The sequence below is a fragment of the Rhipicephalus microplus genome, unplaced genomic scaffold, assembly GCF_043290135.1.
Source record: "Rhipicephalus microplus isolate Deutch F79 unplaced genomic scaffold, USDA_Rmic scaffold_23, whole genome shotgun sequence".
NCBI lineage: Eukaryota > Metazoa > Arthropoda > Arachnida > Ixodida > Ixodidae > Rhipicephalus > Rhipicephalus microplus.
Genome location: NW_027464596.1, coordinates 4,149,136 through 4,171,094, shown reverse-complemented (window position 1 = coordinate 4,171,094; position 21,959 = coordinate 4,149,136). Strand labels below are relative to the sequence as shown.

Genomic DNA, 21,959 nt, shown 5'->3' with positions numbered 1-21,959 from the left:
AAGGTGAAGGAGAGACGAGGAGGAAGGGCAAGCAAATGCGACGTTACATTACTACTTCTTTATACTTTTGCTGGTCGACATTTAATCAAATTATTAAAGATATCTTCTAAAAACTACCCAGTTCTTGGCCGATCCCCCAGCGTGGGTCGCCCAACCGCGGTGGTCTAGTGGCTAAGGTACTCGGCTGCTAACCCGCAGGTCACGGGATTAAATTCCGGCTGCGGCGGCTGCATTTCCGATGGAGGCGGAAATGTTGTAGGCCCATGTGCTCAGATTTGGGTGCACGTTGAAAAACCCCAGGTGGCCGAAAGTTCCGGAGCCTTCCATTACGGCGTCTCTCATAATGATATGGTGGTTTTCGGACATTAAACTCCACAAATCAATCAACCCAGCGTGGGTCATTGCCACTGTCCTGGCTTCTACTTTCGCACTGCATGTATGTTCGCACATTGCTTGAATTCGGGTGTATCTAATACGCTAGAGCTCCTGCTTATAAGCTTCATCTTCCGGCAGTCTTCGAGAGACAAGCTTTGAGATTATGCTTAGGCGTAATCGTCAAGGCACGTGATAGCATTCATGTGCCTCGACGAGCACCGGCATGCGCATGCCTCAGCTGACACATCAGAAAACGCTATAAGTTCAATCGGTATTTTATTTGTAAAAGTTTCAAAATCATCAACATCATCATCCTCCTCATCATCATCATCAGCCTGACTGCGTCCACTGCAGGACAAAGGCCTCTCCCATGTTCCGCCAGTTAACCCGGTCCTGTGCTTGCTGCTGCCAATTTATACCCGCAAACTTCTTAATCTCGTCTGCCCACCTAACCTTCTGTCACCCCCTAACGCACTTCCCTTCTCTGGGAATCCAGTTAGTTACCCTTAATGAACAGCGGTTATCCTGTCTACGCGCTATATGCCCGGCCCATGTCCATTTCCTTTTCTTTATTTCAACTATGATATCCTTAACCCCCGTTTGTCCCCTAATCCACTCTGCTCTCTTCTTGTCTCTTAAGGTTACGCCTACCAATTTTCTTTCCATTTCTCGCTGCGTCGTCCTCAATTTAAGCTGAATCCTCTTTGTAAGTCTCCAGGTTTCTGCTCCGTAGCTAATAACCAGCAAGATACAGCTGTTATATACCTTCCTCTTGAGGGATAGTGGCAATCTACCTGTCATAATTTGAGAGTGCTTGCCGAATGTACTCCACCCCATTCTTATTCTTCTAGTTACTTCAATCTCGTGGTTAGGCTCTGCGGTTATTACCTGCCCTAAGTAGACATAGTCTTTTACAACTTCAAGTGCACTATTACCTATCTCGAAGCGCTGCTCCTTTCCGAGGTTGTTGTACATTACTTTCGTTTTCTGCAGATTAAGTTTAAGACCCACCTTTCTGCTCTCCTTGTCTAACTCCATAATCATGAGTTGCAATTCGTCCCCTGAGTTACTCAGCAATGCAATGTCATCGGCGAAGCGCAGGTTACTAAGGCATTCTCCGTTAACTCTTATCCCTAACTGTTCCCGTTCTAGGCTTCTGAAAACCTCCCGTAAGCACGCGGTAAATAGCATTGGGGAGATTGTGTCCCCCTGCCTCACACCCTTCTTGATTGGTATTCTGTTGCTTTCTTTATGAAGCACTATGGTAGCAGTTGATCCCCAGTAGATTTCTTCCAGAATGTTTATATATACTTCATCTACACCCTGATTCCGCAGTGTCTGCATGACGGCTGATATTTCTACTGAATCAAACGCCTTCTCGTAATCTATGAAGGCTACGTATTGTGGTTGGTTATACTCTGAGCATTAGCATTTCTCTATTACCTGATTGATAGTATGAATGTGGTCAATTGTTGAGTAGCCTGTTCGAAATCCTGCTTGTTCCTTTCGTTGATTGAATTCTAATGTTTTTTTCACTCTGTTAGCAATTACTTTTGTAAATAGCTTGTATACTACAGAGAGCAAGCTGATCGGCCTGTAATTCTTCAAGTCCTTGTCATCTCCTTTCTTATGTATTAAGATGTTGTTAGCGTTCTTCCAAGACTCTGGTACCCTTCCCGTCAGGAGACACCTCGTAAACAGGGTGGCTAGTTTTTCTAACACAATCTGTCCTCCATCTTTCAGCAGATCTGATGTTACCTGGTCCTCACCAGCAGCTTTGCCTCTTTGCATGGTCTCCAAAGCTTTTCTGACTTCTTCTATCATTACTGGTGGGGTGTCATCTGGGTTACTGCTAGTTCTTATAGTATTAAGGTCGTGGTTGTTTCGGCTACCTTACAGATCTCTGTAAAACTCCTCCACTATTTTAACTATCCTATCTATATTGGTAGTTATTTTGCCTTCTTTGTCCCTTAGTGCATACATCCGACTTTTGCCTATCCCAAGTTTCCTCTTCACTGCTTTGACGCTTCCTCCGTTATTTAGAGCGTGTTCAATTCTCTCCATGTTATACCTTCTTACATCGCATACTTTACGCCTATTAATCAACTTTGAAAGCTCTGCCAGTTATATTTTGTCTGTTGTACTTGACACTTTCATGCTTTGACGCTTCTTAATTAGGTTCTTCGTTTCCTGGGAAAGCTTGCCAGTGTCCTGTCTAACTACCCTGCCTCTAAGTTCCACTGCACACTCCGTAATGATACTCGTTAGATTATCATTCATTGTATCTACGCTAAGGTTGGTTTCCTCACTAAGAGCCGAGTACCTGTTCTGCAGCGACACTCTGAATTCCTGTACTTTCCCTCTCAGTGATATCTCATTGATTGGCTTCTTGCGTATCAGTTTCTGTCGTTCCTTCTTCAAGTCTAGGCGAATTCGAGACCGTACCATTCTATGGTCACTGCATCGTACCTTGCCAACCACTTCCACATCCTTCACGATTCCTGGGTGTGCAGTCATTATAAAGTCTATTTCGTTCTTATTTTCGCCATTAGGGCTCCTCCATGTCCACTTGCGGTTTTCTCGTTTGCGGTAGAAAGTATTCAAAATCCGCAAATTATTGCGTTCTGCGAATTCTGCTAGTAGCTCTTCTCTGGCGTTTCTAGTGCCGATGCCATAATCTCCTACTGCCTGGTCTCCAGCCTGCTTCTTCCCTACCTTTGCATTAAAATCGCCCATCACTATAGTATACTGTGTTTTTACCTTACTCATTGCCGATTCCACGTCTTCATAGAAGCTTTCAACTGAAGCGTCATCATGGCTGGATGTAGGTGCGTAAGCCTGTACTACCTTCATCTTGTATCTTTTATTCAGTTTAATTACAATACCTACCACCCTTTCATTGATGCTATAGTATTCCTCCATGTTGTCAGCTATGTTTCTGTGAATTAGAAGCCCCACTCCCAGTTCTCTTCTGTCTGCCAAGCCCCGATAGCAAAGAACGTGCCCATTCTGTAGCACAGTATAGGCCTCATCTGTCCTCATAACCTCACTGAGCCCTATTATAGCCCATTTAACACCCTCTAGCTCCTCGAATAGTACAGCTCGACTTCCCTCACTAGATAAGGTTCTAGCGTTAAACGTTGCCAAGTTTAGGTTCCAAAGGCGGTCTGTAGTCCAGGAATTCCTAGCACCCTCTGCTGCGTTGCAGATCTGACCGCCGCCATGGTCAGTTGCTTCGCAGCTGCTGGGAACTGAGGGCCGTGAGTTATTTGACGTATGCATGTGGGAGGTAGTGGCCAGATGCTGCACCAGGGTGGCCAATCCTTCTCTGGTGAGGGAGTGCGTTCCCGGCTGTGGTTACCGGTGAGGCCGCACCTCAGGCCTCTTAATGCAGTTCCATCAACACGCGGATTTTTTTTTTCATGTTGGGAACTGCGCGGCACCGGGATTTGAACCACGGACCTCTTGCATGCGAGGCGGATGCTCTAACCACTATGCCATCGCCGCACCCGAATTGTTATGTTCTAAATGTAGGTTTCAGCGGTGTATCAGTCAAGTTTTTGGTTGTTTTTATAAAAATGTTTTAATGAAATGAGATTTCTGCTGATTACCCCCTTAATTAAGGGTCTAGAGAGTACGGAGCTGGGCCTCCGATTAGCCTATGGGGTGCTGTTTATTGATATATTAAGCGGACAAAATTTAAATTCGTTTGTGAGGTGATGTTACCAAATTAATCTTTTTTAGTGATTAGGATTAATTTTGGTCACGAAATAGTTCCGGTACTATTACTCCTGTCCTGTTGAAACCTGAGCGGCGACAGGTCCACAATTAGGGCTTTGCACTGTATGAGTTAGAAGTCTCCCGGTAGGTTATTAGCAAAGTTAAAAGCGATCGTAAGGGAGAAAAAAAAACACGTGGTTCAAGACCTTGATTTGACGGGCGTACCTTTCTCCCGAGCAGTGAGCCACCCTTTCTGAGGGTGGCTCACTGAGGCCCTCTCTTCCTCTGAGCGAGGGAAGACGCGGGCGCCACACGTTTATTAGCGGTTTTCGTTATATTCTTTCTAACTCTGTATCTTCCGGTTACCTTAAGCTATCAAAATTATTTTTACACGGAAAAAAACAGACTGTTGTGTTCTAAAAGAAGATATTAGCTATTTTTCGGTGGCGTTTGTAGCTCCTTTTGAAAATTTCTTTTAATGAAATGAGCTTTTTGCTGATTACCACTTTAATTAAAGGCCGAATGTAGCCTATGGGGTGTGGTTTATTATTATATTAAGCGGACAAAATTTAAATGCGTTTGCGAGGTGATATTACCAATTTATTCTTTTTAGTGATTAGGCTTAATTTTGATTGCGGAATAACTGTGGAACTATTAAACCTAGCCTGGTCAAACTTCTGTAGCGTCAGGTCTACCCTAAGGACTTTCAACTTTAAGAAGTTTCTCGGTAGAATATTAACGAAGCTACAAGCGATCGTAAAAAAAAAAAAAACATGTGGTCTGACTGTTGTTGTTTTCACAGATTCACACTGTTTTCCGCTCCTAAAAATTAAAATTTTCGTTTGTAATAGCAGTACTTGTAGCGGTTGAACTTCTTGTATCTTCACGAACAAATAGACACCACTCTGACCCTCCTAGAACCAAAATTGCTAAAGTTATAGGCAGATATGTGCAGAGCTCACTTACACGTGCTGCTGACGCGGCCGCTCCCGTGGCTTCCCACTCGTAAATGTTTCAAGAAATGGTTAATAAACGCACCAATATATAATTTCAATGTAGTTAAAAAGTAGACATTGCACCAACCTGAACTTTCGTCGCCATCAGGATTGTCAAGTAGCCTATTTGGTGCAATGTAATTTCCGATGGCAACCCTACCCCCCCTGTGCCGGGATGCCATGGTCACTGATTGTTCCATACTACTATTTCTTGAAAGACGCGTCTCGCTGAGCATCTGATGTACCACAAGTATTTCCTTCCTTGGCGAGAAACAACGTTAAAGAAAACAAATATTTTGAGTAAATGATTTTGTATTTTGCACATAACCACCTAACTGCAAAGATCTTAATATCATCATAATTTCTGCCATTCAAATAGTACACATTTTTCTCTCTCATTTTCCGCTTTTCAACTGTGCTCCCAATGCGCGGTCATTCCTTCATGGCAGGAAGAAAGAGATGAGGAGTATAGCAGGAATAAAGAACGAGATCCAGTCAAAAGAAAGGGCTTTTTCTCATTTGAACGTCACTTAAAGCACACGCGGAACAAAATGACTCCGTCTGCTGAAACAAATTGTTCTGATTCCGTTTGTACCATTATAAAAAAAATCTGTCAGCCTGGGTTATTGACGACGCACAAAGATTACTATAGTGCCGACAAATATATGCACGTCTGCTGCCTACCTGAACGAAGCAAGAGAAGCTGCCCTTAGCAAGGTGTGCAAGCAAATGAACTCGTTTTCGCCACTCGGTGGTACAGGCAAGTCCAAACTGGGGCCTTCATCGCAGCGTAGGGATGTCGTGAAAGCGGCATGCCTCATCGGGCCGATTTTCGAGGTGACGATAACAAAGGCGTTCTTTTATGTCTTCGTGTGCCCATTCGTGGATAGGAAGGAGGCAGGGAGGGGCGATGCGGCACTTGCTTTCTTTACGCAGTAGTTTTCCCGCTATATTTAGGCGGGCAAAAAGCAGGACAACATGTCAGAACGTAGGTGACGTAGAGTTCGACAAGCAGTTGCATCTTGCCGTGCTTTCTTTTGTAATCACGTTTTGGACGAATAACCTCCCATTTTGAAGCAACTTGTGTCATTATTAGGTCTGCGCAGTAGCTGGAAAGATTTCTGGAGTGGAGCTTCAGCAATATTTATTGACTGAGTGTGCAGTACTTTCGTAAAGTAATTGGAAACGTGCGTTGGTGGTCACGTTTCTCATCGATGTGTTCAAAGACGCGGTTATATATATACCGCGTCTTATAAAGCACCAACAGCCACTAAACGTGGGATGAGTGTTGTTCGGCCTGCTGCATTTATGCTGTATATTGTCGCAGTAGGTTGAACAGGGCAGACGTTCTAGCTTCATTATCGTTTGAGAAAGTGATCAAATGGTTGACGTAGTAGCAAAAAGAGGGTCACGTTTCGATAGTAGTGTCATCACAGCTGTTCACCATGCTGATTCTTTGTAAAGAGTGCAGTTATTGTTGCGTGACCGAACTCTTCTCGGTCCCGCACTAATAGTATGATTGAGCATGTATAGCAGAACTGCTCTTTGAACAAAAAAAATCGCATATATCTACCGTTGACCCTTTTAGAACCACTATCATTGCTCACAGCTGCAAGACGGCAGAACATAAAAAAAATATCGGTCACTGTCACAGACTTCATTGTCACCTCCAGGAGTTAACTTAACTGCTATGTGACTAAGAGCAGGTAATTTCTGTAAAAACAGCCTATTGTGAGTAGCCTTTGCACTTTGATGTAATGGCAACTTGCAAATGCATCAGTGAGAGTTTGCTATAAAAAAAAAATCAAAGCTCGCACAACTTCGTGTATTGCGAGGGACACACTCGCATACACCGAGAAATTTTATTGAATATGCCCATAGTTCCAGTGTCAGCGTTAATGTTATTTCAGCTTACTTTATCCACTGCGTCACTGTACTATCCTTATTACTCTTGCTTGCTAGTTCTGAAGAGTTTTCAAGGATGTGCTGTGCGACGGCTAGAACTGTTGTTTTCTTCTTTTTGTTGTATTCATGTTGAAGGCATTGCGTTCTATATCCTCTAGCTTCATTTTAAGAGATTTATCAAGGCAGCAGAAGTCAAAAGTGTGCCAGAACGTTCATTTTCTGATTAATTGAGATAGTTCTTTGGCCTTTTTATGGCCTTCCTAGATGTTCAGGCATAGCGTATGTGCGTCTTAGGAGTTAATTTGTGAGTGGTCATTGTAGTTTAGTATGTAAAATGTCTCGTTGCTAAGTCTGGAGGCGTGGGTGCGATTCCTGGCAATGGCAGATTCATATCGAGTGTGAAATAGAAAGAAGTGAGTAAGTGAGTGAGTGAATGAGTGAGAACTTTATTGTGGTCCAAAGGCGGTAGAGATTCGACGGGACCGGAGGCCCCACTAGATCAGCCAGGTGGCTCCGCCCAAATAGGAAGAACAACCTTTTGCTTGAATTTACGCTTATGTGAGGTAACTCAGGGCAGTGGAAGTTAGTCGAGCTATGTCACGCCTCATAATCATATTGTTGGTATCACACGTAAAACACAAACAACTGGTAAATGCGAGGCATTTCTTAGCGAACTGCGCGCAGGCACTTCGAACGTTTCCATCCATCCATCCATCCATCCATCCATCCATCCATCCATCCATCCATCCATCCATCCATCCATCCATCCATCCATCCATCCATCCATCCATCCATCCATCCATCCATCCATCCATCCATCCATCCCTCCGTCCGTCCGTCCGTCCGTCGTGATCTCCTCCTCCTTAACTTGGTGCAGACAAAAATTAGTTTGAGAGGGTAAGAGCTGGGTAAGAGGGTTTGAGGAATATCCGTGGCTGGCCATGACAGCCATAATGTGAGAATATCTTCGTGTACGCCACGTGGAGCACATACCCGTATACCGCGAGCTGCGGTATGTGGTTATTCGCCACAGGTGACAGACAGTTCACGTCAGACACACAAGGCACATTTTGTAGGGCGATTTCGCAGTGTTTCACTCAATAAAACGTTACATAATTGTCCCCTATTTTACGCATGTTTCGCATAACATCGATTTCTATGATAAGGGGGATCTGCCAAACTTTTTGTTATTGTGATAATAGGAGATATTTTTAATAGAAGGATAGTATTACACATCTTGCTTTCTTGCAGGAATTCAACCTTACTCCGATCAGGAAAAATATTGCGATATAAATGAAAAAAAAAACGTAGGAACAAACAGGAGACGACGACGCTCCACTGTAAGGGCATACGATTTCTGGAACTTCTCGGTATCTCTGAGGTTATCAGCTGAAACTAAACGTTTGGCGAACTCGTGTGTATACGAAAAACCTCGCAAAATGAATAAGACTGGCAAAGCTTAAAAATGGCGGTTGTGGAACAGCTGGAGTTATTCGACGTCAAAGTAAAACAGCCTATTGTTTAAGATCACTGGGAAATTTACGTAGTTCGCTTGTTTAGAGAGCACAAAAATCTAACAGATTATTTCCCAGACATGCTGGATAAAATTAATAGGTCTTACTTTACGTCATTGTGAACTCGAATATAAGGGCGGCTGAAATCAAGCGCAAAATGACCCCATTCTAGAGACTGTCACTGTTGAAGGTGTTGGAAGGTTCGGTAGCACGAGCCATGAAAGCACTGCACGCCACCTTGTTCCTCGGCATTGCAGCCAGTGTTGTGTGAGTAAGCAACGGTACTTAATAATAATATCTTGCGTTTTCCGTGAAACCGGCTAAGTTGATTGGCGGAACATGTGAGAGGACCTGGCCCTGTACTATGGGTGCAGTCAGGCTCGTGATGATTATGATGCCGCACCGGTAAAATAGTCGACCGGCATTTGATGGCAGATGAGGAGACAAGCATGCAACACGCGCAATTACGAGGTGGCAGCATTGTGGTACGACCCACCAGGCGTTTTATCTTAGGGTTCCCATAAAGTAGAAACCAAGTCGCCGAGAGCCACCAGGCTCGTCAATAAGGCAAGTGGTTGCGAGTAATCGAGCACTTGTGTAAATACGTGTAAGCACATTACAGTGGATATTGCTGATTAGCAACTGTAATCGATTAGTCTATACACTACAAAAGTGCACTAGCTTATTTGGAGTAATTCTAGAAACGTAATGCATTTTGTGCAAGTCTGAGGTAGACGACTAGCTATGTTCGCAATGCACACATGCATTTTTGAAACCAGATTGTTTAAGAGACAGTAAGCACATGGAGGATGTCTGAATACGGATGTCATGCTTCAAAGGCTTCGGGCAGGGGTGGCCCTTACACCAGTCAGTTATCATCAAGGGATACATGATAACGGACTCCGAAAATCAGTGCTTTGCTTTCGCTTCATACAAAATACTGGTCTAACGGCGCACATCTAGCGCGCACACACACACACACACACACACACACACACACACACACACACACACACACACACACACACACACACACATACATGCACATACACGCACACACTCGCTCACTCACACACACACATGCACACGTACACGCACACACACATGCACACACACACGCACACACACACGTACACTCACTCACTCACGCACACACACACACATGCACACGCACACACACACACGCACACACTCAGTCACTCACACACATACATGCACACGCACACACGCACGCACACACTCAGTCAGTCACACACACACATGCACACGCACACACGCACGCACACACACACAAGCACACGCACACAGACACACACACAAGCACACTCGCACACTACTGAGAAGTTGGAACATTGGGAAACTATGAGCAGACAGGTGCTTTCAAAGGATCATAAATTCGTGCATTTTGCAATAAACAAACCAAAATTTTTTCACCCTTTTTTCAGGTGTGCCTACTGGAGCAGTGATTACAGAGAACACGCCCAATGCCTTGCTTACGTGAGTGGTTTTACAACTTTTGCTGTCATTGATGGGCATCACCTGACTGAACAAGTGCAGCATTAGTTTAGCTTTTCAACGTCCATTTGATTTGGAAAATAACATCCCTCATTCCACAACGTTTTCTTTTTTATGAGCTGTCGAATATGCAACGTCGCCTAATAGATAAAACTGCTTGATTGGTAAGACCATAGATAGAACAGTTCTTCCGAGTGTAAAATGTTTTTTGCTATGTGGGTCACAATGCTTTATTTTAAAGTAAAAAAAACTAATATATGGCTCATGAGTTATAAAACCTGCGTGGGCTGCGGAAAGTCTCATGTAGGGTATTTATGCACACCTGTTCACAGGGTGAATGAAACGCAATATAAATTAACTTGATATATTAAGACTATGGCAAATAACTGTAAGCAATAATAAACTTCATAAAGCTTTATCAACTTTATGAAGTTACGCGAGATTAAGAGAAATAAAGAGAATCAAAGCAAAATATATTTGAATCACAGGCCAAATTAATTTAAATAAAGGTGAATGAAATTTTAATTACCTGTGAGTGAAACGTGAGAGCACAACATTTGCCCGTGCTACTGTTTGCGGTAATAAACTTCAACTTAATTTTTTATTTTGATGAAAGCTGATATTTTAAATGCAACTTAATGAATAATTGGTGCTGACCTCAGTAGTACGCCTTCACCTTTTAGGCCCCACCGTGGTGGTGTAGTGGCTAAGGTACTCGGCTGCTGACCCGAAGGTCACGGGATCAAATCCCGGCTGCGGCGGCTGCATTTCCGATGGAGGTAGAAATGTTGTAAGCTGGTGTGCTCAGATTCGGGTGCGCGTTAAAGAACCCCAGATGGTCGAAACTTCTGGAGCCCTTCACTACGGCGTCTCTCTTAACCATACGGTGGTTTTGGGACGTTAAACCGCACAAGTCAATCAATCACCTTTTTATGATAATTCGTGGTGCTGTAAGCCTAGCTAGAGATCAAGCCTATCTAAACGAAACAACATGTAGCAAATAACGTAACTTCAGGAAAACAACTGCCAAGAAGAAACTCACCATTTTTGTTTACATGCTTTTATTGTTTCTCCTACCGGACTTTTCGAAGGAGAACCTGAGCTACACAATTCTTTTTCTTACACCACTATTATCCTTATAATAGGTGCGAGAAGCTATTATTCACAGACTGATGTGAACGAATTTCCGAACGAACAGTGGTAGAAATGAAGTGTTGCAAAACACGGCCATAGCACATCATTCGCAACAGAGCCAAGTAAGTTGCATAACAGAAGCGAAAAATGCCTACAAAATAATACACGACGTCATCCAACCTTACCGGGCTGACGCTATACTAGTTGCGCATAGAGCCATTGTTACATAAAGGCGTCAAAAATATGAAACTGCGCATATTTGACAGCACAATGTACACTTTAGCTGCAGACATAAGTAGTTTTCCTAAAGGTGGTCTTTTGCTCCGTTGTTATTTCAACCATACAGTTTTCTGCAAAAAACAAGAGAAAACTCTGGCGACAATGTCTGTGAGATCTGTGAGGGCTGCAATTGTTGCTGTTCAATGAACGTGCTAATGATGGAGTCACGCGTGTTTTTTTTTTCAGTTTCGTGTTCTGTAAGCATCGGGCCTGTGTTTATTTTTCTTTCTTCAAAGGGGTTGTTGCGACGCGTGTTTACTTTTTCATTTAGATGTGTTTCAGCTTTTACCCGCAACGACTGTGAGCCACTCTCAGGGCAATCCACACGGCATTGCTTAAGAAACTTGGAGATTGTCATTCTGTCAGGATTATACCCAAGACGCGAATAGTGAAGTTAATATGGAAGCGTAGGCGAGCACCGGCAATAAGACTCGAATGTTAGAGGGTGCAAATGCCCACCGCCGCTGATGAGGTTTAACTCTACGGCTAACTACTGTTATTGTCACTGTCACTGCACAGCGTGCATCACTTGAATCTTGGCTTCTCACTTGCCAGGCACAAGTTCGCCTAAATCAAGAGTTCCGTAATTAAGGGTTCTACTAAAGAGTTTTTCAGTGTGCCGACCACGTGACAATAGGTAGTCCGTACCTAACATTGTCTTTTTGGTTTTACAAGGCTCTGTGAGGTACTCTTATGCGTAGTACTCCATTACAAACGTGACAATCTTCAATAAGTATGCACGCGCACTAATACTTACTTCGCTTACGTGCTTAAAGTGAGAGATAATTGAGAAAGGAGAAACATAATCTTGTGTATTCTAATTGTTGCCTATTTTCTATATCTGACAGCGTTTATAAGGATATGCGCAAGATAACTATTATGTTCTAATACAGCTTGCAAAACAGAACTCCTCAATCTTCCTGACGGCTGATTGATTGATATGTGGGGTTTAACGACCCAAAACCACCATATGACTATGAGAGACGCCGTGGTGGAGGGCTCCGGAAATTTCGACCACCTGGGGTTTTTTACCGTGCAACCAAATCTGAGCACACGGGCCTACAACATTTCCGGCTCAATCGAAAGTGCAGCCGCCATAGCCGGGATTTGATCCCGTGACCTGCGGGTCAGCAACTGAATACCTTAGTCACTAGACCATCGCGGTGGGGCAGTTTTTGTGCAGGCAATTTTGAACAGATGAAATAAGTATGCCATGGTGATAATTCTTAATCACAAGAATTAGCTTGACAGAATTACTTACTGCTTTCATCCTGAAACACATAATTATTACCGAAAACCACGTCAATCCATGCAATTTCTGTTGTTTTCTCAGTGACTAGAAGTGTTATCAAGAGTTCATGATAACGGCAACCGCAGCTGACGTGCTTACAATGCATGGAAAGGAGACCGAGAAATGGAGACTACACTTGGGCTGATTTTTAAAAAAAAACTTTCGTGAGTATGAAAGCACACATGCTCACACGCATATCTTAAAAAACACTAGAGTGTTTTTGTCTGGGTCTGCAAAGATTTGAGTGATGTATTTTCGTCGTGAAAATGGCGTCAAAAGACACGCGACAAGATGGCAAATAAAAGCAGTTCTGTCAAGGGGAGTCAAACATATGACCTCTCGAGCAGCAACAACACATGCAGGGTATACGCTTTCGACTGCACCACGGCCTTTCTTTTTCTTTATTGTACTGCGCCGCGGTCAAATATTCTGGGATTTTTACAAACGGCCCTTTTATATTGATACAAGTCATCAATAACATCAACGAATGCACCATAAAGGCGAATGCATCAACGAATGCATCATAAAGATGACGATTGAACAAAAGCTCGTGTCGTTGTGGCCACTCCGCCACCTTGGCTCAAGGACGCTGTGTATTCCGTGCACAATCTGTAAATATATTTCTACCCTCTGCCTACTCTCACCCCGTGATATTTTGGTGGAGGTGCTGGGTAACAAGACGGAGCTACGCAGTGGCCGACGCTTGGTTTCTTCCACGATGGCACAAGAGGGTTCGGCTCCAGCTCCCACAGCGGCCACCGCAGCGACGATAGTTGTTCTGCCCCAGCTGAAAGACCCTGGCACGTCCTGCGGGACCGACAATGTCGACATTCAAGAATGGTTGCCGCTGTACGAGCGAACAAGCAGGAATTATCGGTGGGACGAAACGCTGATGCTGGCGAACATCCTATTTTACCTGAAGGGGACAGCCAAAGTGTGGTTTGAGAACCACGAAGCGGAAATTTGCAGCTGGGATGCATGCAAAGAAACGATGCATGCATTGTTCGGCAAATCCACTGGCATGAAGACAGCAGCCAAGAAGGAGCTGGCGTCTCGCACTCAAACGTCATTAGAGTCGTACCTGTCTTACATACAGGATGTGCTTTTGTCGCAAAGCAGACGACGACATGGAGGAGTCGGAGAAGGTAGCGCACATATTGAAAGGCATTGCCGATGACGCGTTCAATTCTAATTTGCAAGGACTGTGACACAGTGGATGTCATTATCCGAGAGTGCCAGAGTTTTGAGGCCGCCAAAAGCCGACGTATTTCCCATCAGTTCACTCGACTTCCCAACACAGCAGCAACATGGTCGTGCAAAGACATGCCTGTACCACAGGCACCGCTGACTGCAGAGCACGTCACGAAGATCATCAGTCGAGAACTTGAAGCTATGTCTCCCGCTTCAACTTTTTCTCGTGCCAGTGAGTCCAGCTTCCAAATGGTGCCTTTAGTACAGGCATCGTTCGCCAAGAGCTTTCGAACGTTGGCCTGGAATCTGTGTGCACCACCGCCCCCTCCCAACCGACTGACGGTCGTCCGCCAGTTTCCTGCGCCCAAGTCCAGAGGCTTCCAGCGCGCTTTCGCAATCCCACTGAGTGGAGGACTGCTGATGACCGGCCCATTTGCTTTAACTGCTATCGTGTTGGTCACGTGGCCTGCTATTGCAATATCAGGTGGTATTGGCGTCAGCCTTCCTATGGCTACAAGCGTCGCGCAGAGGCAGATGATGACCACTTCAGAACTCGCCACGAGTCGCCTCGGTCAGCCAGTGGTGACGGTTCGCCGATGGTGCATTGTCGGTCACCATCCCCTCCCGGCCACCAGTCACGCTCAGCGCTGTCTTGTCGCCCATCGTCGCGTTCACTTCAAATTCGCCGTTCTCATTCGACGACTGCACATACGGCTCGGGAAAACTAGACGGTGCAGCTCCCAGAGGTATTGCTGCACCGACGATTCACCAGCCAAATCGTCTGACTATGCCGACACGACGCAACCTCATAGACGTGAAAGTAGACGATGCACTTGTTGTTGCCTTTGTAGACACAGTGTCCAACATTTCGGTTATGAACTCAGAGCTTCGCCACCACCTTAAAAAGATTTTAGCATCGCCCACAATGCCGCTCATCCAAGTCACCGACGGTAGAACTTTTCCTGTGCTTGGGATGTGCTCCGCACGTGTTAGTGTTGCTGACCACTCCAAAACTGTGCTTTTTGCCGTGCTCGAGAAGTGCTCTCATGAACTCATTCTGGGCATGGACTTTCTTGCCGCGCACTCTGCTTTAATTGACTGTGGAATAGGCTTGCTTCAGCTTTACCTACCTTAACACTCCAACTACACCCCAACCACGTTTGTGTTCTGTTGAATACGTTCGCCTAGCGCCCCAAGCCGTTATCTATGTAACCATGAGGTCTTTTCCTCTGGCACCCGACGGTGATGATGTGCTGGCACCGATTTCGGACGTGTTATTAGACAGAAATGTTGCCCTCCCTCATACTCTCTTGACAATTAAGAATAATGTGGCGTCGCTACCGATACTGAACTTCAGGTGGTGCACTCAAGTTGTTCCAGATGACATGACTCAAGCCAACGTCTCTTCCATATGTGAACATTCGGTTTCTGCATTCATTGCGGACGCTCCTTTGCCCGCTACTGCATCCTCTTCACAGTGATCCACTGATGCCGACTTTGAAAAGATGATCGCGCCAGACCTCATTCCAGCACAGGCAGTCGATCTCCGGCATATCTTGGCATCCTTCAAGGACATCTTCCACTTTGGCGACAGACCTTTAGGTAAGACGTCAGTTGTTACTCACAGGATCAACACTGGAGACGCCAGCCCCATCCGACGACGTTCTTATCACGTGTCACATGCAGAGCGACATGTTATCCAACACGAAGTTGATAAAATGCTCACAAAAGACGTCATTGAACCATCTTGCATTCCATGGGCCTCACCAGTCGTTCTAGTAAAGAAGAAGGATTGCAGCTGGTGCTTCTGCGTTGACTACCATCACTTAAACAAGGTCACGTGCAAGGACGTCTACCCACTGCCGCGGATTGACGACGCCCTCGACTGCCTGCATAGGTATGCCTACTTCTCTATTGACCTGCGTTCAGGATACTAGCAGATTTCCATCGACGAATTAGACCGTGAAAAGACTGCATTTGTTACACTGGATGGACTTTTTTCAGTTTAGGGTAATGCCCTTTGGCTTATGGAATGCTCCCGCTACATTTGAGAGAATGATGGACTACCTCTTATGGGGTTACAAATAGTCAACGTGCCTCTGTTATTTCGATGACGTCATTGTATCCTCGCCGTCATTCGAAAGTCACATTAGCCGTCTGTCAGCTGTTCTGGAAGTTTTCAGAAGGGCAGGCCTACAGCTCAACTCCTCCAAATGCCGTTTCGACCGCCAAACAATCACTGTGCTAGGCCATCTTGTCAGTGCTAAAGGCGTGCAACCCGATCCTGAAATAATTCGCGTCGTCAAAGATTTCCCCACACCACGTTCCACGAATGATGTATGGAGCTTTGTCGGCCTCTGTTCCTGTTTCCGGCGTTTCGTCCACAACTTCGCCGACATTGCCCATTCTTTGACACAGCTACTGAAAAAGGACACGCCGTTTTCTTGGGGTCCCCAGCAAGCCAATTCGTTTCGCCGACTTACTGCGTTGCTCACTTCCCCACCCATCTTAGGTCATTTCGATCCTACAGCGCCCCCTGAAGTTCGCACTGACGCCAGCAGACACGGTATTGGCGCTGTCCTCGCCCAGCGGCATTAGGGTCAAAATCGTGTAATCGCCTACGCAAGTCGCCTCCTCTCCCCATCCGAGTGCGCGAGTGCCTCGCTCTTTTATGGGCAGTTGGAAAATTCCGACCATACTAGTTCGGCCACCACTTTTTGGTCATCACGGATCACCATGCCCTGTGCTGGTTGTCCTCCCTCAAAGATCCTTCTGGACGTTTGGATCGTTGGGCTTTAAAGCTACAGGAATACAGCTTTGACGTGACCTACAGGTCTGGCCGAATGCACAAGAATACCGACTGCCTATCTCGCCATCCCGTCGATCCCCCTGACCTGTCAGCGCACGATTCTGATGCCTGTGTCTTCGCCATTTCTGGTTTCACAGACACACGTAAAGAACAACTCAGTGATGCCAATTTGCGGTCTGTCATACGCCGTCTAGCTTCTGACACTTCGGATCCTTCCCTTCAACTGTTCACGCTTCATGACGGAATTCACTATCGACGCAACACAAGCCCCGAAGGCCCAAAACTTCTTCTGGTAGTTCCTGCAACGCTCCGTTCTACTGTGCTTGAACGACTTTATGTTGCCCCAACGGCTGGACATCTCGGAGCAGTCCGCACGTATCACCCACCGCGTACGGCGTCGATTCTTCTGGCCCGGCCTTTACCGCTATGTGCGCCGATACGTTGCGTCTTGTGAGTCTTGCCAGCGCCGCGAGCATCCTTCATTGGCACCACCTGGCCCACTTCAGTTTATCCGCGTTCCAACAGACCCATTTTACCGCGTCGACCTTGATCTCATTGGACCATTTCCAACCTCTTTGAGTGGGAATAATTGGGTAGTGGTGGCTACAGACTACGTGACAGACATAAAAGAACGCCTTTGTTATCGTCACCTCGAAAATCGGCCCGATGAGGCATGCCGCTTTCACGACATCCCTACGCTCTTCTCCCTTCTATCTCTTGTACGGCCGTCACCCCATTTTGCCTTTTGAAACTCTTCTGCCGTCGCATACTGACACTCCTACCGAGTACGCTCGTGATGCAACTACTCGGGCTGGAGTGGCCCACCAGATTGCCCGGGAACGCCTTTCTGCCTCACAGCTATATCAAAGGGATCACTGCGACAGCCGTAACAGAGCTGTCTCTTACTCCCCAGGATCATTGGTCTTGCTCTGGACTTCCTCCCGTCACGTTGGCCTGTCCTCGAAGTTCCTCGCTCGCTACAACGGGCCTTACCAATTCTTGCGCCAACTGACCGAGGTCACTTATGAGGTCGCCCCCTTGGACACTCCATCCTCATCGTCTCTGCCATCCACTAATATTGTACACGACTCCCGCCTTAAGCCGTACTTCTTTGCGCAGGATCGCACGCTTTCTTAAGTACCGATACGGCACTTTCACCGGCGGCGGCTATATGATACAAGTCATGATTAACATGAACGAATGCACCATAAAGGCGACGAAGATGACGATTGAACAAAAGCTCGTGTCGTTGTGGCCACTCCGCCATCTTGGTTCAAGGACACTGTGTACTCCGTGTACAATCCGTAAATATATTTCTACCCTCTGCCTACTCTCAGCCTCACTTGCTCATAGCATCCATGCATACGAAAAATAGCATGGTGACACTTGCCTGCTTCGTTTGGCTATAAAACCACTCTGCCTGTTTACGTTCGCCCCACGGTGTGGTTTGCCCCGAGAAAAAGCGTGGCCCTAAAAAGAAGAAACTAAGCACGTTGCATTACTCTCTCGTCAAGCCATGGTGCTTAATATTCTAACATGTCACGCGTTGCCGAGCTTAGCCCAAGTTTTGCGTCCAACCAGCGATGTTTTTCTGGCTGTCCCCCCACTTGGCCTCACTCTACTAAAGCTACAACTTTCAAATGCGAATGCATTTTTATACCCCTGTCACACAGGAAATATAACGGCATTACAACGAATGACATTCGTTTGTAATGTCATTTGTTTGCTGTCACACGGCATATATAATGTCATTCGATGAAAATGACATTTGCCACCGATTCAGTATCAGACCGAATGAGTAGTCTCAACGTCAGGGGCTTTTTACGAAGGTCGTTATCGGCACGAGTATATGTAACAAATTTTTTCTTAGCATTTTATGTTTAGTATACGGTATTAGTCAATACTTGACTTGTGGGCGCTAAATCACACCCAAAGGTTACTGCGAAAAAAATTGCACTCAGCAACAGACGCTAAATGGCGGCCATGTTTCAGTTGTCTCTGTTGTCGTTACGGTTGTCGTAGTCGCTTCGGTAGCCATTTACGTGCGTTTTTTTAGGGGCGAAGCTCCTTATTGCGGCACCTGTTCGTCCCTCGCTTCCGTTGTAGTAGTGAACAAGTATAACATTTTGACCTCCAAGGTGGTGCCGGTGAGATTTCTTCTGTGCGTTGTTGAACAATACAAAATAGTGCTCAATGTACATGCCAATGGCTGCTAAGGGGGAATAAGAGACAGGAGAATTCGGCTTTTAGTTAACGCGCACGCTGCGAATTTTTTCCTGTTCACGAACGCGCAGAAGACAAGAAAGGGTTGGTACGTTATACTCGCTGGGCGTAACCTCCTAGGTTTTATAAAGGTTTAGCGAGCGTCGGGCCGCAGTGCCATGAATACAGTGAACTAGTATATACCATGAACTCGAAGTGGTTAAAGGTGGGAAGTAGACACAAAGCACAAGCCGTAAGAAAGCGTGCGTTTGCCTCCTCACGTTCAGTCCTTGGAATGTCCGCTGGATGGCGCTGCTTCTATATGAGAAATATATGATGAAAAGATGCGAGATGGTGGTACTTGAAGTGTTGAATAGGTGGATGAACGGACACACAAACAGATGCATGGACGGACGCACGGATGGCTGCACGGACGGACGGACGCATGAACGGCTGCAGGAGCGGATGCATGGACGAAAGCAGGGACGGACGCACAGATGAACGTGCGGACGTACGAACAGACGCACGCACGGACGGGTGGATGAACACACGGGCGGCCACACAGACGCACGCATGGATGGACGGAAGCAAGAACGAATGGACGGACGGATGCTTCGCCGCACTACCATTCACTCCGTGGATATGCTGCCATTTTTTTCTTGTGTTTATCCATCGAGATTCGCACGTGTGCCTACATGCGTGAGCTGGAGCCCAGAGGCAGAGTACAGTGGACGAAAACGAAGACGTTTGTTCAACTAAAATATGGCAGGATCACATTGGCGACCTCCGGAGAGCTAAAGTAAATGGCAAACTACGGGGCGAGAGATGAGGCGCCCCAGTGTTGGGTGTTCTTATGAACGCGCTACGCGTTGGGCAGTGCTCTCTCGCCCCCTTTCTGACCTTCCTCCATGAGACACTAGACACCTTCATCGGAAACACTAAGCGCGTTTCACAGACGTAGTGGACGCTGGAAAACGGCTGCGCATACATTCTTGCAGCAATTGTTTAGTAATACAAAAGTTATTTTTGAGGGTACGAACGTGTTAGATGCAAGATTTGATAGTACTTCATTTCTCTCAAAGCCACGGCTTGAAAGATTCATCGCATAGAGTTTCATACAAAAATACCTAGAGAGGAATCTGGCGCTGCTATCGTATACCCTTATGGGAATTATGGGAAGTACAGACTTTGGACAAGATCGCGTTAGCCAGTAAACTGTCTACGGATCTTTTTCTGCAGTTTGAGTTTCGTTCTGCACATAGAGTGGGTAGTGGGGTGGTTGCAAGGGCTGACGCTGCACCTTTGTTGTTCAATGAAGTTAAAAACTGCTAGGCCTCTCAATTTACTTCAACTCTGGAGCTGTATAAGTCATGTTTGACAGTTTAAGCGAAGCGTCTACTCACCGCTGAGCATAGATGTAGCGTGACATGCCAGTGCAGGATATTTCACCGAGATCATGTTTGTTGTTAGGGCGTCTTGCCAAAACTCGTTGAAATCAACTGCAAAAGGATGGCGACGCGAAGTAGACGCACCGCCACGCTCTGTCTTTACAACAAAACGAGAGGTGCGTTGGGGCAGAGCACTTGAACAGACGCACCTGGCATCACAGCAGACAAAACGTCAAGTGCTCCTCACTTAATACTGTGTTGTTAGTTTTATAAATAGATATTGCGTACTTTCGAGAGTAAATTAAGAATGTTTGTTTTCAAATGTTGTATAAGAAATAATTAATTACATCTTGATGCCAAATCTGGAACGCAACGGCAGAGCAATGCATACCCTGGTGGATAAATTTGTCGAGATTTCACTTCTACCGCCTAGTCACAAGAACCATGTGCAATAAAGTTTGCGTACAAAAAAAATCAAGAAAGTTTCAATTTTATGTAACTTCATATTACTTTGTTTCACACTCGGAAAAAAGCGTCGCAAACGTCAAGAATGTGATTCATCCGAAGCAGATCCGAAGCCTGTACGTCCCATCATTCCTATGCGGGTACAAGCACCGCTGAAGAAGCCCACGTAGACACTAGCGCCAGATTCCACTCTAGGTAATATTGTATGAAACCATATGAGTCATCGGGTCATCGTCATTACTTTAAAATGACTTTTGTTTTCGTCTTGTGACAGCGCACTGGTAAAATAACATTAGGTCTCCTTAATGTCATACGTTGTAAACGACACTAGATTCGCCGTGTGACAGGGGTATTAGTCTGGCTATGTTAGACGTCTGTTAAACGGCGCTATACATATGCCAAGCACCAACCGACATTGTGTAAGCCGTGTTATATCAACGTACAGCAAGCATTCAAGTACTTCTGGAAAAGCACGTTGTACGTTCATGTTACACCGCTTCTTATAACGGAGAGATGCATTGTGCTTTCTTTTTAGTGTTGGCCGGACTACCCCCAGTACAGTCGCTGCGGTGCTGGGTGCCTTTGCTACCGGAGGTTTGACTATCCCCAATCTGGCTACTGCTTGGATCCAAAAAGACCAATCCCTGATCATTTCCGCATGCTTGGCGCTCGCTACAAGCCTTCGAATTAACTGCTGCTTGTGACCAACTGCATACTGAATGTTTTCTTACGATTGACGAATAAAGTATTTCCTCCAGTGGAAACAGTGGACGTTAATATAGAAGTTTATAATCCTACGTGCATAGACGCTCAAGGAAGTTAATCTCGTTGTTTATGGTGTCTTCGGTTGTTTTCTTTTCAATACAATCATGCATATTGGAATGTCACACAATTTTCCCGACATGTTTAAACATTCATGCTTCTCTCACAAAAAACGATCTTTCATTGGTGAGTATGCGTGTCTTCCACTCGTTTTAACTGCCATCGACGGCGGGATGACTAACAGGAACAAGGCGTTGGCACAATTGCTGTTAATACGGACGTGAAACTTTCCAGAACTTGAGTTGAAGCGTCAAAAATTGTTACATAACAATATATACTGTGGTTTGTATCGTCTTACTCCGAACACTTTAAGCGATACCAGTGTTCTACATATTTTTATATTTACTTCATGAT

At 45.6% G+C, this 21,959-nt stretch overlaps 1 protein-coding gene across 5 annotated transcripts in view; it reads left to right on the top strand.

Moving 5' to 3' along the window:
* The window catches only part of LOC142786394 (uncharacterized), a 76,562-nt gene extending 55,015 nt beyond the window's left edge, over positions 1 to 21,547 (top strand). Inside the window, exons 1-4 of one of the 5 annotated variants that reach the window (XR_012889036.1) lie at positions 8,625 to 8,776; positions 9,955 to 10,006; positions 12,771 to 12,892; positions 21,319 to 21,547. Coding sequence is in view for 3 of the 5 variants with exons in the window: in XM_075884079.1 (XP_075740194.1) it covers positions 8,727 to 8,776; positions 9,955 to 10,006; positions 21,319 to 21,474 (258 nt within the window). In the remaining 2 variants the exon portion in view is untranslated. Of the gene's footprint in view, positions 1 to 5,762; positions 5,928 to 8,624; positions 8,777 to 9,954; positions 10,007 to 12,770; positions 12,893 to 21,318 lie in introns of those variants that run through there. The other 4 variants (XR_012889035.1, XM_075884080.1, XM_075884079.1 and 1 more) reach the window with 4 other exon arrangements.
* Positions 21,548 to 21,959: the final 412 nt, after the last annotated feature.